This window comes from Rhipicephalus microplus, chromosome 3, assembly GCF_043290135.1.
Source record: "Rhipicephalus microplus isolate Deutch F79 chromosome 3, USDA_Rmic, whole genome shotgun sequence".
NCBI lineage: Eukaryota > Metazoa > Arthropoda > Arachnida > Ixodida > Ixodidae > Rhipicephalus > Rhipicephalus microplus.
The window spans coordinates 262,320,380-262,333,083 of NC_134702.1; the positions used below are offsets into that span (position 1 = coordinate 262,320,380).

The following is a 12,704-nucleotide window of genomic DNA, read 5'->3' on the forward strand; positions in this document are numbered from 1 at the left end:
CAATCTAGAAACATTCAGTGTGATACCAACTGACGCTTCCGTTTATGTAGAGAAGGCCCGCGTAGGAATCGTATCGTCCTCTCTACATTGGGTTTTCTCAATTCGATGGCCCGACTTTAACCCTATTTACCAAGCTGAGCTACTGACAATAGTCCTAGCATTGCGTAAATTGCCCCAAGGTCAATCAGCGGTGGTTGTTCCAACAGGCTGTCTCTATGTTTGTGCTGCTTTAACCGCATCAACTTTTTCACGTACCTTAGAAACATTATACTCGCTCAATCCTAGACATGTGCGACTCGTTCGACTAGTTTGGGTACCAGTCCATAGATGTTTATCATCAATGAGCATGCAAATTCACTAGCTATATCTTCCCTTGATGGTCCTGTTCTACTTATTTTGCCCACTTCTGAATATATCACAGCAGCATGTTCCGAAAGACGTACAATGGCCAATAACTTCGAAAAATCTCCTTTGTTGTTATTAGACTATCCACAGGTAAAGTTCTCTTGGAAGAACATGTGTGTTAATCAGGAAAGGAGAAAGTAGAGGTTACAAGGCTGCGTTTTTGAGTCCCTTCATTGAACTTTTACCTTCCCAGGTCGGGTCTAGCACAGTAGCCTTTATGCCTTCACTGTAATGAGAGTAAATCTTTGGAACACTTCTTTTTGTCATGCCGTATATTCAAAAGTCAAAGGAAAAGGCTACTAAAAAAACCCTACAAAAGTTGGACTTCAATTTCTGACTTCCGGTGATTCTTTCATTTGGTGCAAGCGCATGTGGTTTTAGCCACAGAAGCGTTTGTACCACTGTTAGAAGTTTCATACGAGAGTCTAAAAGAATGGAATGCTAAGCGTAGCTAAATTAAGTTGTTCTATGCATAGTCTTCTTTGCTCTTCTTTATGCGAGTTCATCAGGCCATCCTATTCAGTGTTTTTTTTTCTTTTTTTGAAATCCTACACTTTCGGTTTATACCAGCAATACATAATGAATTCAACCCTTTCCTTCAAGAAGTGAATTAGTTTAAGAAGCAAGGCACCATCCGATTCATGGCCTATCCCCCTAGGTGGGGTGCGCCAAGTTGTTGAGAAACTAAACAACCAGCCAACCAACCAATCCACCAAAGTGGATACGTGCCATTTATCTAGGGAAACAAACAAAGAAATCGGAACCGATTGTGTCGCACTTTCCTTAGGGCGTCTGCAACTTCAACTGCAACTCTACGCGTATCATTTTGGTGTAAGTGCTCTGTGCGTCTCTTAGGAAGTCGGAGCTGGATCTACTCAGCGGAAGTCACATCGGTTCCGCTGTTGTGGCCAACGACAGTGAACCAGTTGCTCAGGCACCAGTGAAATACGTCATGCCTCCGCTACATGACCCGGAAATCTTCAGCTACACTGGAAAGGTCGGCGTCGATGAGTGGCTGTCGATGTACCAGCGCGTCAAAAACATTATACAGGTGGCGTTCAACAGCGACGCTGTCGAACGTGATATTCTACCTCTGAGACACCCGAAAGGCCTGGTTTGAGACGCCCGAAGCCGAGCTTACAAGATGGGGCATCTGTAAAGAGAATCAACGAGATCTTTTTTGGGAAACCCACCAGACGCTAAGCAGAAGCCCAGAAAACTCTCGCATAACACACCCGAACCCCGAAACCAGCCATTTAGTGTAAAGTATTTCAACTGTGAGTACTCTGCGCTTTTGGAAAGCACTCCCTCCTTATGCTATGCGCAGAAGTAAATCAGGCCGTGGTACACAGAATGCGCACCATAATTTGCTGTCATGTTTTGTTTTTGTTTTTGTGAGCTGCCTTCAAAGCGCGTTTTAATATATCTTACAGTGCCAGCGGAGTACTACGAAATGCTTCGTGGATACACGCTTGAGGGTTTCCGAGTTGTTGCCGTGGCCTACAGACGCCTGGAGAAAATGACTTGGCATCACGTGCAAAGAGTGAACAGGTAATTCACACTCTCGCTGTATAAACAAGACGCTCATCTTTGGTGATACGATTGGTCTGCGCGAGAGGTGAACACCATCGCCAACAAATATTGCATTATGAGTGCCTTCACAACGTTGGCATGCGCTAGCGCTCGGCTTCGCACATGAAAACAATTGTTTCGGGATAATTTACCAATAACAAGTGATTTTTTATAAATGTCTCCAATCACCCGGTAACCTCTCTAAATAGGCGCAATTCAAGATATCTACAGCATATAGCTTATTTACCTTCCTTCTGTTGCTGGTTCTTGTTATTCGTATATGTACAGGTCCACCGCGGTGACTGCGAACTGAAATCAAAATAATGAGAATGCACGTGAATGAAGCACAATATCCCTTCTATAACATCCGTTTACTGTGTAGGGTTTTTGGTATTGTGGCAATTGAGGCTAGCCCGCTGCCTTTGCGCGGGCTTTGCCGCCATTTCTGCCGTTCTCATGTCCCGACATGTCTGCCCTCCTATGCTGTCTGCCGCTCTGAGAGAGCGGAGTGACGTTTAACTCCCTCACCCGGTAGCGGATGTTGACTGTGGCGCCGCGCGCGGAGGCTCCCGAGAGGTTTTCGCGCGCTGCATCAGAAGCGGACAGGTACTCTCCGGGACAGCAAACGGTGAGCCACGCAATTTTTTCCGTCCGTCGACTCCCGTCGTTCAGGGCTCATCGGACTTCGCTGACGGCGCCTCGCGCCCGATGCGGATGCTCACCTTTTGTTGCCCCACTGCGTACTCACGGCCGAAGGGTGGTACGGTGTCCTAGTGCGTGGCCTAGCTACGCCGACCCGTCTCCCTCCGAGGCCAACGCGAGCGCCTTTGCCCTCGCTCGAGCAACCGGGCCTTGGTGCGGGTGTCTCCGTGGATCACCTTTACCGCGGAGACGTGCTTGTGGCATTCTGTGTAGTACTTTTGTGCCCGTGGCGTGGATAAGCCTATTTGCTTTCCCGCCGCGCCTTTTTGCAATGGGCTGTACTGCGTTTGGTGTTGCCACAATAAAGTGTTGCGACTTTGAGCAGTATTGTGTTCTCGCCACGGCGACGGTTAACGCGCGCCCTGCTTATCTCGCTAAGACCTCGCTAAGACCAGACCCACGCTGGTGGCCGTACTCCTTCGGGATACGTGTACACCACACTGGCCCCAACATCCGAGAGTCGCTTAACTGGTTTTTCGCCCGCCTTCTTAAATTTTGGAAGGGAGTTGGCAAATCCGGTGACCAGCGTCACTCAATGCCAGCTCGAGGATGAGGAGGCGCCGGCAGACTGCTCTGTTTACGCGTCGGCACTTCGGGACAGGCTTTGTCCGGCTTTCTGCAAAGCAAGGCAAAGTTTGGCGTCGGCCAGGGCTCAGCAGAAGGCCCAATATGACCGCAAGCATCGCGACTTAGTTTTTGAGGTGGGTGATCTTGTCCTGAAGCGCAACCACGCGCTTAGCGATGCCAGTAAGGGGTTCTCAACCTCGCTCGCTCCTAAGTGGCTTGGTCCGTACCGAGTAGAGAAAGCTTGCACTCCACTCGCGTACTTGCTGAAAGATCCCCATACGGGAAAACTCAGCCGTGCCCATAACGCAGACCTGAAACCCTTTGTATCACGGTCTGACGAGCTCGCGCCAGAGCCCTGCGGCACTTCGCGCCAGGAACGAGGCACACCCGGAGCGGCGGACCGCATTCGGACCCCGCACCGGTATAATCTGAGGACGCGGTCACCTTTGTGATTTCGCGCCGGACGGCGGACTTCTCCGCAACAAAAAGCCCTCAGTTTACTGTCTAGCCTCAGTATAGGTTAGTTTCTTCACGGCCTTTTCTCGTAAAGAAGTTGACCCCGCTTTGTCTGCTGCCAGTGTTTCCTTTTTTAAGGGTGTTCGTGTGTATTTTATGTTTCTTTTGTCTAATATTAGGTGTTATTTGTGTTTTATGTTTTTTGCCAGATGTTGAGTGTCATTTTGCTCTGTTTTTACTTTTTTTTCTCGTGTTCGTTTCATCTACCGCGAAGAGAGCTGTGTGTGACCTTCCGTGTCGGTGCTTGCCGGGAGAGAGAGACGAAGGACGCTTTGCGCCTACGCTCGCGCACCTGTCGTCGGTGTGTGTGAGTGCTTCTGTGAGTGTGTAAGTCCGTGACGCTTCAGTGCGAGCCCGCGAAGAGTGCGTCATGGCTTTCCTCCCATCGACGCAGACAGTCGAGGTGCTGGTGGGGCACTGACCCACTGACGTCAGACCGTCTGGCTGTGCTCTGCTCTCGGCCGTCGCTGAAGAGGCCCCGCTGCCTTTCCCACCATGGCTCCTGCGCGAGGCCAGCTGAAAGCAGCTATATGCTGCCGGCCAACGCCAGGGCGCCTCGCAGCCAGTTCTGGTTCGGTCTCCCTGATCACTGGAGAGGCCCGGCTTCCCGAAACGTCCACCTCCGTCATCGAGCCAGACATGCGGGTCCTCCGAACAACCGAAGCGGCTTCCGTTGGACTCGCGGCTTATCAAGAGCAGCAACGAGCCATCAGTGAGCCCCCTCCCGTACCTCTGACCTCGCACTCGGGCATCGCACCCAGCGGACACTGTCACGCCCTTCCGCCCCTCCGCGCAGTGGCCGCACTCCCGCTTCAGCACCACGAACACTAGTCCCACTTTTCTGTGCTCCCTTCCGCAGTTATTTTTATAGTGTCATGTGTATATTTTGTTATTTATGTTTTTGTTTCTCCTTTGTAATCATATTTTTAAGCAGCAGTAGCAGGGCTGGACTGAGGTTAGTTGTCGCTCATAGCAGCGTCATTTTAACTGCATGGGTGACGTCCGGCTGCCTTTTGCAGACCGGTAAAGGGCAAATTTAGGAGAGGGGGATGTGGGAATTGAGGCTAGCCCGCTGCCTTTGCGCGGGCTTTGCCGCCTTTTCTGCCATTCTCATGTCCCGACATGTCTGCCCTCCTTTGCTGTCTGCCGCGCTGAGAGAGCGGAGTGACGTTTAACTCCCTCACCCGGTAGCGGATGTTGACTGTGGCGCCGCGCGCGGAGGCTCACGAGAGGTTTTCGCGCGCTGCATCAGAAGCGGACAGGTACTCTCCGGGACAGCAAACGGTGAGCCACGCAATTTTTTCCGTCCGTCGACTCCCGTCGTTCAGGGCTCATCGGACTTCGCTGACGGCGCCTCGCGCCCGATGCGGATGCTCACCTTTTGTTGCCCCACTGCGTACTCACGGCCGAAGGGTGGTACGGTGTCCTAGTGCGTGGCCTAGCTACGCCGACCCGTCTCCCTCCGAGGCCAACGCGAGCGCCTTTGCCCTCGCTCGAGCAACCGGGCCTTGGTGCGGGTGTCTCCGTGGATCACCTTTACCGCGGAGACGTGCTTGTGGCATTCTGTGTAGTACTTTTGTGCCCGTGGCGTGGATAAGCCTATTTGCTTTCCCGCCGCGCCTTTTTGCAATGGGCTGTACTGCGTTTGGTGTTGCCACAATAAAGTGTTGCGACTTTGAGCAGTATTGTGTTCTCGCCACGGCGACGGTTAACGCATGCCCTGCGGCTCGCTAAGACCAGACCCACGCTGGTAGCCGTACTCCTTCGGGATACGAGTACACCACAGTATGACGGCCCTCTTTGTCATTGGTGGCTTTCTTACTATCTGTACCTCGCACGCCGAACGTAATTAGGCACAATAGTTAAGCTTGTGCTGTCTTGAAACTGAAAGGAGAAGCACATTTTTATGTTATCCAGATCCTCAGACTAGCCTAAATATAACAGTGGCGTGAAGCACATATGGTTTTCCATCTCGTAAATGACTCAAAGCATTTGAAATCGGTGTTGTCCTAGCAGTACCTCAAATCCTAACTTGGAAATTGGTTTCGACTGCTAGTTAAGGGTGGTTCTGAACCAGTGTTATACATAAGGAGAAAGAGAGAAATCATTACTTTTTGCCCTTTATGGGGTCAAGGGGGCGGAGGCAAGAAAACTATCTTGACCGGAGTGATTCGCTTCGAGTCATTGAGTGTGCTCCGCACACCTTGTCTTCGATAAAGTTTATGTAGCCCAGTCCCTCCAGGTGCATGTCAACTATCTAGTTTCCTGGGCTGCTCTTGATAACAGCCAGCGTGTTTGACGTGGACGACGACCATAACAAAGAGGTAAGGGCTTGCCATTCCACAACAAAGGAGAAGGTATAAAATATGTTATATACCAACCCAACAAAGGACAGATGAATACAAAAGCTTGCGCTGGAGGAAAAAATTTAATCGTACTCCGAAAACAGGCTCAGGCTCTCTAATGGCTCTAGGAAAGAGCAGAACGTTACGGAGTTCTGTCTCCTAGATGGGCGCAGCCGGCCTATACAATGGGCTAACATTGAAGGGTCGAAACAAGAGCCGCTCAGCATCAAAGAAAGGTCGTAGTCGGTCTATGTGTTTGCTTTTGGGATTTGGGAGCATCATGCCGTTCTGTTGCCACCGGCGCTTACAACGGCCTACTGTTAAAGGATCCAGGCAGTGGCCCCCGAGTAGTAAAGAAAGTTCGAAGTATATCGGTTTGTTTGCTCTTAGGATTAGTAAAGTCGCTCCACTTCGATCACTGTAGTATGCTACAGGCCCCCATTTGTCAATTCCTCTATGTTATGTCGTTAAAAAGCACCAGTGGCGCTACCCTTGTCTGAATCACGTCTATCTAGGAGCACCAGGCAATGAACTTGCTCTTTAGGGCGAGCACTCATGCTCAGGCCTTGCTATGCTCATCCCAGTTGTACCCCACTGGTGTCTGACTTCATGTCAGGGATTTCAAATTATTCTGGGAGCGCCAGTGCCCGATGAGGAAAACGCAACGAGAGCATGTGAATGCGAATACGCAGCTCTAGTTGACCGGCCTTGTTAAGAACACAGTCGACCGAATGCAATGCATACTGTCAATAAGACGGCAGAGAAACCAAGGCATCCCGGTTGCCCTGGTGAAAGCATGTTTCTACAGCATACCTTTTGCGTTTCAGGTTCATGGGCACTGTCGGTCGATCTTTTCTACTGCTGCTGCCACCGCGTTCTGTATAAAATTATTTCCGATGGAGGCAAAAGTGTTTAGGCCCGTGTGCTCAGATTTGGGTGCACGTTAAAGAAAACCAGGTGGTCAAAATTTCTAGAGCCCTCCACTACGGCATCTCTCATAACCATATCGTGGTTTTGGGACGTTCAACCCCACACATCATCACTCCGTATAAAATTAAAACGAACGACTTCGCCACCACCGTCGTAGGTGTCACGCGCATTTAAATTGCGCGAGTGCTGGACGGCTAAAGCAGAGATAAAAAAGGCCGCTTTTAGGGCGCATGCAATACTTTCTTTACGTGTACAAATTCGCGCGTCAGCAGCACACACACAAAAAAGATACCACGTCCGTTTTTTTTTTGTGCAAAGGAGCGTGAAAGAGCGCCGGGAGAGAGTGCAGGGTCGTTCAACCAGCACTCAAACTTTGATTATAAGGGAGCAAATCCAGGCTATACCAGACAGACACGTATTTTCAGTAAAAACATCTCTTTCATTGTGTTGATTAGAGAGTTGAAAGTAGAGCAAGTGCATTGCCAAAAGTGAAAATAAAGGAGCATCGACGAAGAGAGCAGCACGTTGTTTGAAAAGCTTAAAGGAAGGAAGAAAAGGGCCCTCATCGTCTGGTTCCAACCCAAGACGTCCAGCAGGGTTTATATGACCATGGGAGAGCATGGTTGCGGCCACGTCGCTACAGATTGCTGGGGCGACGAACGACTATCAGTTGAAATGTCATCCCAATGAACGCAGTGCATTGTTGGGAACGGTAGTAACACTGGCAAGGTGGGGTCCTCGTTTCCAAAAGAGAGAGGCTTGGCGAGACAATTAGGATTAGTTCCTTCACTGAACACTAGATTGAGTCGCTTCAGCGCAATTCTATTGCGTTATTCATTGATGTAGACGATGAAATTAGCAGCCCAGCGCCCAAACACACGGAAGATGCAGAGGTGGTGGGGCTGAAGCGGGGCTCGCACCGGGCCATACCGCGCGAATACGTGTCACTGTTTTTATGTCTTGAGCGATATTGTAGGCTGCGGACGAATGTGTCGAAAGACGTCGCACAGCTGTTAGACGTAGTGTGTTGCTGTTAGCAGGGTGGCACTGCTGCTTTTTACGACGAAATTAACACCCAGGTGAAGCTAAGTGCCATAAACAAGCTCGGAAGGGGAGAAGGAGAGGTCCATCACGAAAGAAGATCGAATTCTGAGCAGCGTGAGTTGGAGGCGGTCAACCCACTTGTCGGAGCAAGCGTGTGCTGCAAGGGCCACTTTGAGGTGTCGGTGGAATCTCTCGACGAGGCCGTTTGTTTGCAGATGGTATGACGCTGTGCGTAGACGTAAAATACGAGGAAGTTTTATGAGCTCCGAAAACAGTGAAGACTCGAACTGGAAAGACCGTTCTGATACAATCAATGTTGTACAGCCAAATCTGTATATTCAGGTTGAAACAAAATCCGCTGCGACGGTAGCTGCAGTCATGTCGGGCAAAAGAGAACCTTCGGGCCAGTGGGTAAAACAGTCTAGGCATCAACGTATTTGCACAGCGCAAGACTACGAGTAGTTACGATGTAACTACAGAAAAAAAGACAAGGACAGAAATAGCGCTAACTTCAACTGAAATTTTATTAGCGAAAACGCTGGAAATACATACTCGTTACAGAACATCACCGCGCAATCGCATAACCTATTGCATCACAGCAAGACAATGGTCATCTTATTATATGATTACGACACCACAGCTCAGCAGAAATTCATGAACTATTGTGTCGAAGCCAGAAACTCGATTTGTTTTCTAGTCAGAGCAAGCGAAGGCATACTGATACATTGATCACCCAGTATTTGGATTTCATTGGCCTCCATTATTTATCGTGTTACCTGGTGACGGTGTTTGGCTAAAACAGTGCACTTTTTGAATTCCGGTCTGCACCCACAAACTCTGCAATGAATGCCCAAATGACCTTGCACAGCTGAGTATACATTGTAATGACGCTATTTTAAACGTTCATTCAGGCACTGGCCCGTTTGCCCAACACATATCTTGCCGCATGACAACGGGAGCGAATAAACGACGGCTATCACACATGCTACGAATAGCTCTTTATGTTTGATTGAGCAGCACCTTCTTCGTGCAGACTGCGCATTCACCCGTTTGCAGAGCACTGAAAGCTTTTCCGGGGCAGAAAACCACCTTCACATCTACATTATCATCTATCTTTTTCAAATTGTGAGAAATCCTATGTATATAGGGAATCACAGCCACGCACTTTAGGCTACTAGCCACGCAGTTCACTGGTGCTTCTCGTCCCTGTTTATTGTCCTAAGCAACTTTTCCGCCACCGAAAGCAGCACATGATCGGGGAAAGCTGCTGATTATCGAGTGGCCGCAAGACTTTCGGAGGGCATTTCTTAAACAATGATTTGCAATCCCTCTCCTAACGAGCTTTGAATGAGCCGACAAGTACGGTATAAGAGGTTTGCTTACTATAGGCTCATATTTCCAGTAAAGGTGATCACTTGAGATGGTAAATCTCAAATTTAAAAACCTTAACGAAGCATCCTGCGGAAAGTCATGCGTCAGAATAAGAGGTGTCATGCACTCATCGAAAAGACGTAATAAGATAGAAACGGCAGCTTCAAATCCCCGATCATCGCAGTATAAACGCACAAGGAAATCGTCAACAAAAAGAAACACCTTTACGACAACCGTTCTGTCGAGGGGGCTCGCCAAGAGTCGGTCATGGTAATCGAGAAAATGTCACTTAAAACAGGTGCTATGCATGAACCGATGCACACTCCTCTTTTTTGAATAAAAGTGCCTTCGTTCCATGATACAAACGTTGTCTTTAGGTAAAAGCCAACGAGCTCAAGAAAGCCATTGACTGTTATGCCCGCAGCATTCTCGAATGCAACAGAACAGAAGTTGTCAATGCAGTCCTCAACGCACCGTGGAATTGTGTCATGTGGTCAAAAGTAGTAAAGATCCTTGATGTCAACGAAGCAGGCACTTATGTCATTGTTGTTACGTGACAGAAATGAGGTGATGTAATTAGATTCTTACACCAGTAAAGGGTCGTCGATGGTCAGCAAATTTAGCTTATCTTGTAAAAACAATTAAGCAGCGACGAGAAGCACCAGCGAACTGCGTGGCTAATAGCTCAAAGCGCGTGGTTGCGATTCCCTATATACACAAGATGTCTCACAATGTGAAAAAGATAGGTGATAAGGTGGATGTGAAGGTGGCTTTCTCTGCCCCGAAAAAGCTTTCAGTGCTCTGCAAACAGGTGAATGTGCAGTCCACACGAAAAAGCTGCTTCTCAATCAAACATAAAAGGCTATTCGTTCATTCGCTCCCGTTGTCACGCGGCAACATATATGTTGGGCAAACGGGCCGGTGCCTCAATGAGCTTTTAAAGGAGCCTCATTACAATGTATGCTCAGCTGTGCAAGGTCATGTGGGCATTCATTGCCGAGTTTGTGGTTGCAAACCAGAATTCGAAAAGTGCACTTTTGTAGTCAAACACCGTCACCAGCCAACATGGGAAATTATGGAGGCCAATGAAATACAAATACTGGGTGATCGATGTATCAGTATGCCTTCGCTTGCTCTGACTAAAAAAGAAATTGAGTATCTGGCTTCGATACAATAGTTCGTGCATTTGTGCTGAGCTGTGGCGTCGTAAACATATAATGAGATGACGATTGTCATGCTGTGGTGCAATAGGTTGTGCGATTCCGCGTTGATGTTCTGTCACGAGTATATATTTCCAGCGTTTTCGCTAATAAAATTTCAGTTGAAGTCAGCGCTCTTTCTGTCCTTATCTTTTCTTCTGTAGTTACGTCGTAACTACTCGCAGTCTTGCGCTGGGCAAGTATGTTGATTCCCAATCACCAACTAGCCCAAGCAACTGTCTTATCTGGTCTACACATGTCCGAAGGTAGTGACAGCCTCGACAGTGGTTAACGGGTCATTGATGTCAATATGCGCAACGGCGAAACGTTTGTCGCGTTGCAAGAAAAGTGTTGATGGGGAACAGGGTAGCGTTCAACTTCGGCGCGCTGACACAATGCACAGTCACGAACCCAATCTCTTATGTTGGCGGCCATGCCTGGTTGCGCACACCGTGAAGAAACAAGCTTTTGGGAAGCGCGAATGCCGGGGTGGAAAAGGCTGTGACAGGCGTCGAATACGTTCTTACTGAAAGGGTTTGTAATGAATGGTCTGGGTGTACCTGTACAGGTGCACAAAAAATTGGAACATTTTGAAATGTGACGGGGGCGAGCTGAAACTGTCTGGACGCTTCGCGTAGGTGTTGAAGCTCAGTGTCTTTGATTGGGCTGCAGCCTCATTCAGTGGTTTGAATGTAAAGGATGTTGAGGTGGAATTTTTCGAGATACTGCGCGTGATGGAATGCAGGCGACTGACGGCACCAGCTGGAGCGTTGTCGACACCACTGATGTGGTGTATATTGGTTAAATACTCCTAGAGGAAGGCCAGCTGGCACATCTCGCTTGGTGTGTACAGTGAGTCATAGCGGCTAATTGAATAGGTTCGAGGCTTGTGATCAGCAAAAAATGTAAAAGAGCAACCTTTAAGTAGGACTCTGTAACCTTGTGGTTTCTTTGATTTGCACAACACGCAGGCTCCATTTGGGAGGTCCAAGGAGCCACCTCAGGACACTTCCCAAAGGTCGAGTCCGTTTGATGCAAACATTTATTGGCTACAGCTTCAGGCCACTTAATCCAAAATATAATGAGTCCCACCTCTCGCATACAATCACCAAGAAACACAGAAGCTACACACTAGTCTCTAAACAAAAGGTCCCAAACCCGCAGTTCCTATAAACAGAGTGCGTAGCGGAACGGTAAATGAGCGGCACCTCACCCACGTCGTTGCGCAGGAGCCTGGGCACGAAGAACGGGGCTAACGTCGTCGCCCAAGTTAGTGTCGGCGTCGAACAGCCACACGAACTACAGGAGAAGCAGCCTTCCTAGGCTGCCGGTAGGCTCCGCACAAGCTGACGCCGCACCAGTTGACACTGCATTTGTCACAATGGCCCCGAGGCACAGTCCCGGCCGGACAGCCCCGCTGAGCTCGAGCCCGAAGACCGACAGCTTAGTCCTATCTACGGGCACGGGAACATCAGCGCAGCCAAGTAGTCCTGGAGCCCCTCAGGTCACCGGATGATGGAGGCAGCGGCCTTGGCTTTGATCCCAAACCCGACCGCCCTGATGCGTGGCTTGTCTTCGTCCAGCCACTGCTGCGACTCCCCTTCTTCTCTGTCTCGCGCGTGTCTCGAATAAAGCTGCGTCTGCCTCGAATCGCCCATTCAGTCGTTTCTTATTGTTGATTAACATACGTGCCATTTTCTTCCTTGCCGACTTCGAACTTAGTTCATGGCGCGCACTTCACATTCCGCTCGCTCCGTTTCAGGTTCCACGAAATCCGACTACTTTCAATTCCGCGCACTACATCACAGAGGCCCCCTTAAAAAATGAACTGCTGCAAAGCGCGCGTTTGGAACCACATCAAAGATTCACTATATATGTCCCCCACACAGTCCACTGAATTGTCCAAATGTCCACACTTCCACACTCCAGATGCACCCAATCGAACTTCAAAGTTCTGAAACTCAATATTGTCCTGTTGCACACACCACAATTTTGTGCCTATATACACTGTCATGAAAAACTGTACATTATGTCGCCCTGCAGATTGCATGCG

General features: G+C 49.1%; 1 protein-coding gene across 7 annotated transcripts in view; it reads left to right on the forward strand.

The window, feature by feature from the left end:
- LOC119170521 (polyamine-transporting ATPase 13A3) overlaps positions 1 to 12,704 on the forward strand; it is a 1,084,416-nt gene that overhangs the window by 611,108 nt on the left and 460,604 nt on the right. For all 7 annotated transcript variants that reach the window (XR_012894535.1, XR_012894534.1, XM_075890967.1 and 4 more), the window contains one exon: positions 1,839 to 1,956. Coding sequence is in view for 5 of the 7 variants with exons in the window: in XM_075890967.1 (XP_075747082.1) it covers positions 1,839 to 1,956 (118 nt within the window). In the remaining 2 variants the exon portion in view is untranslated. The remainder of the gene's footprint in view (positions 1 to 1,838; positions 1,957 to 12,704) is intronic.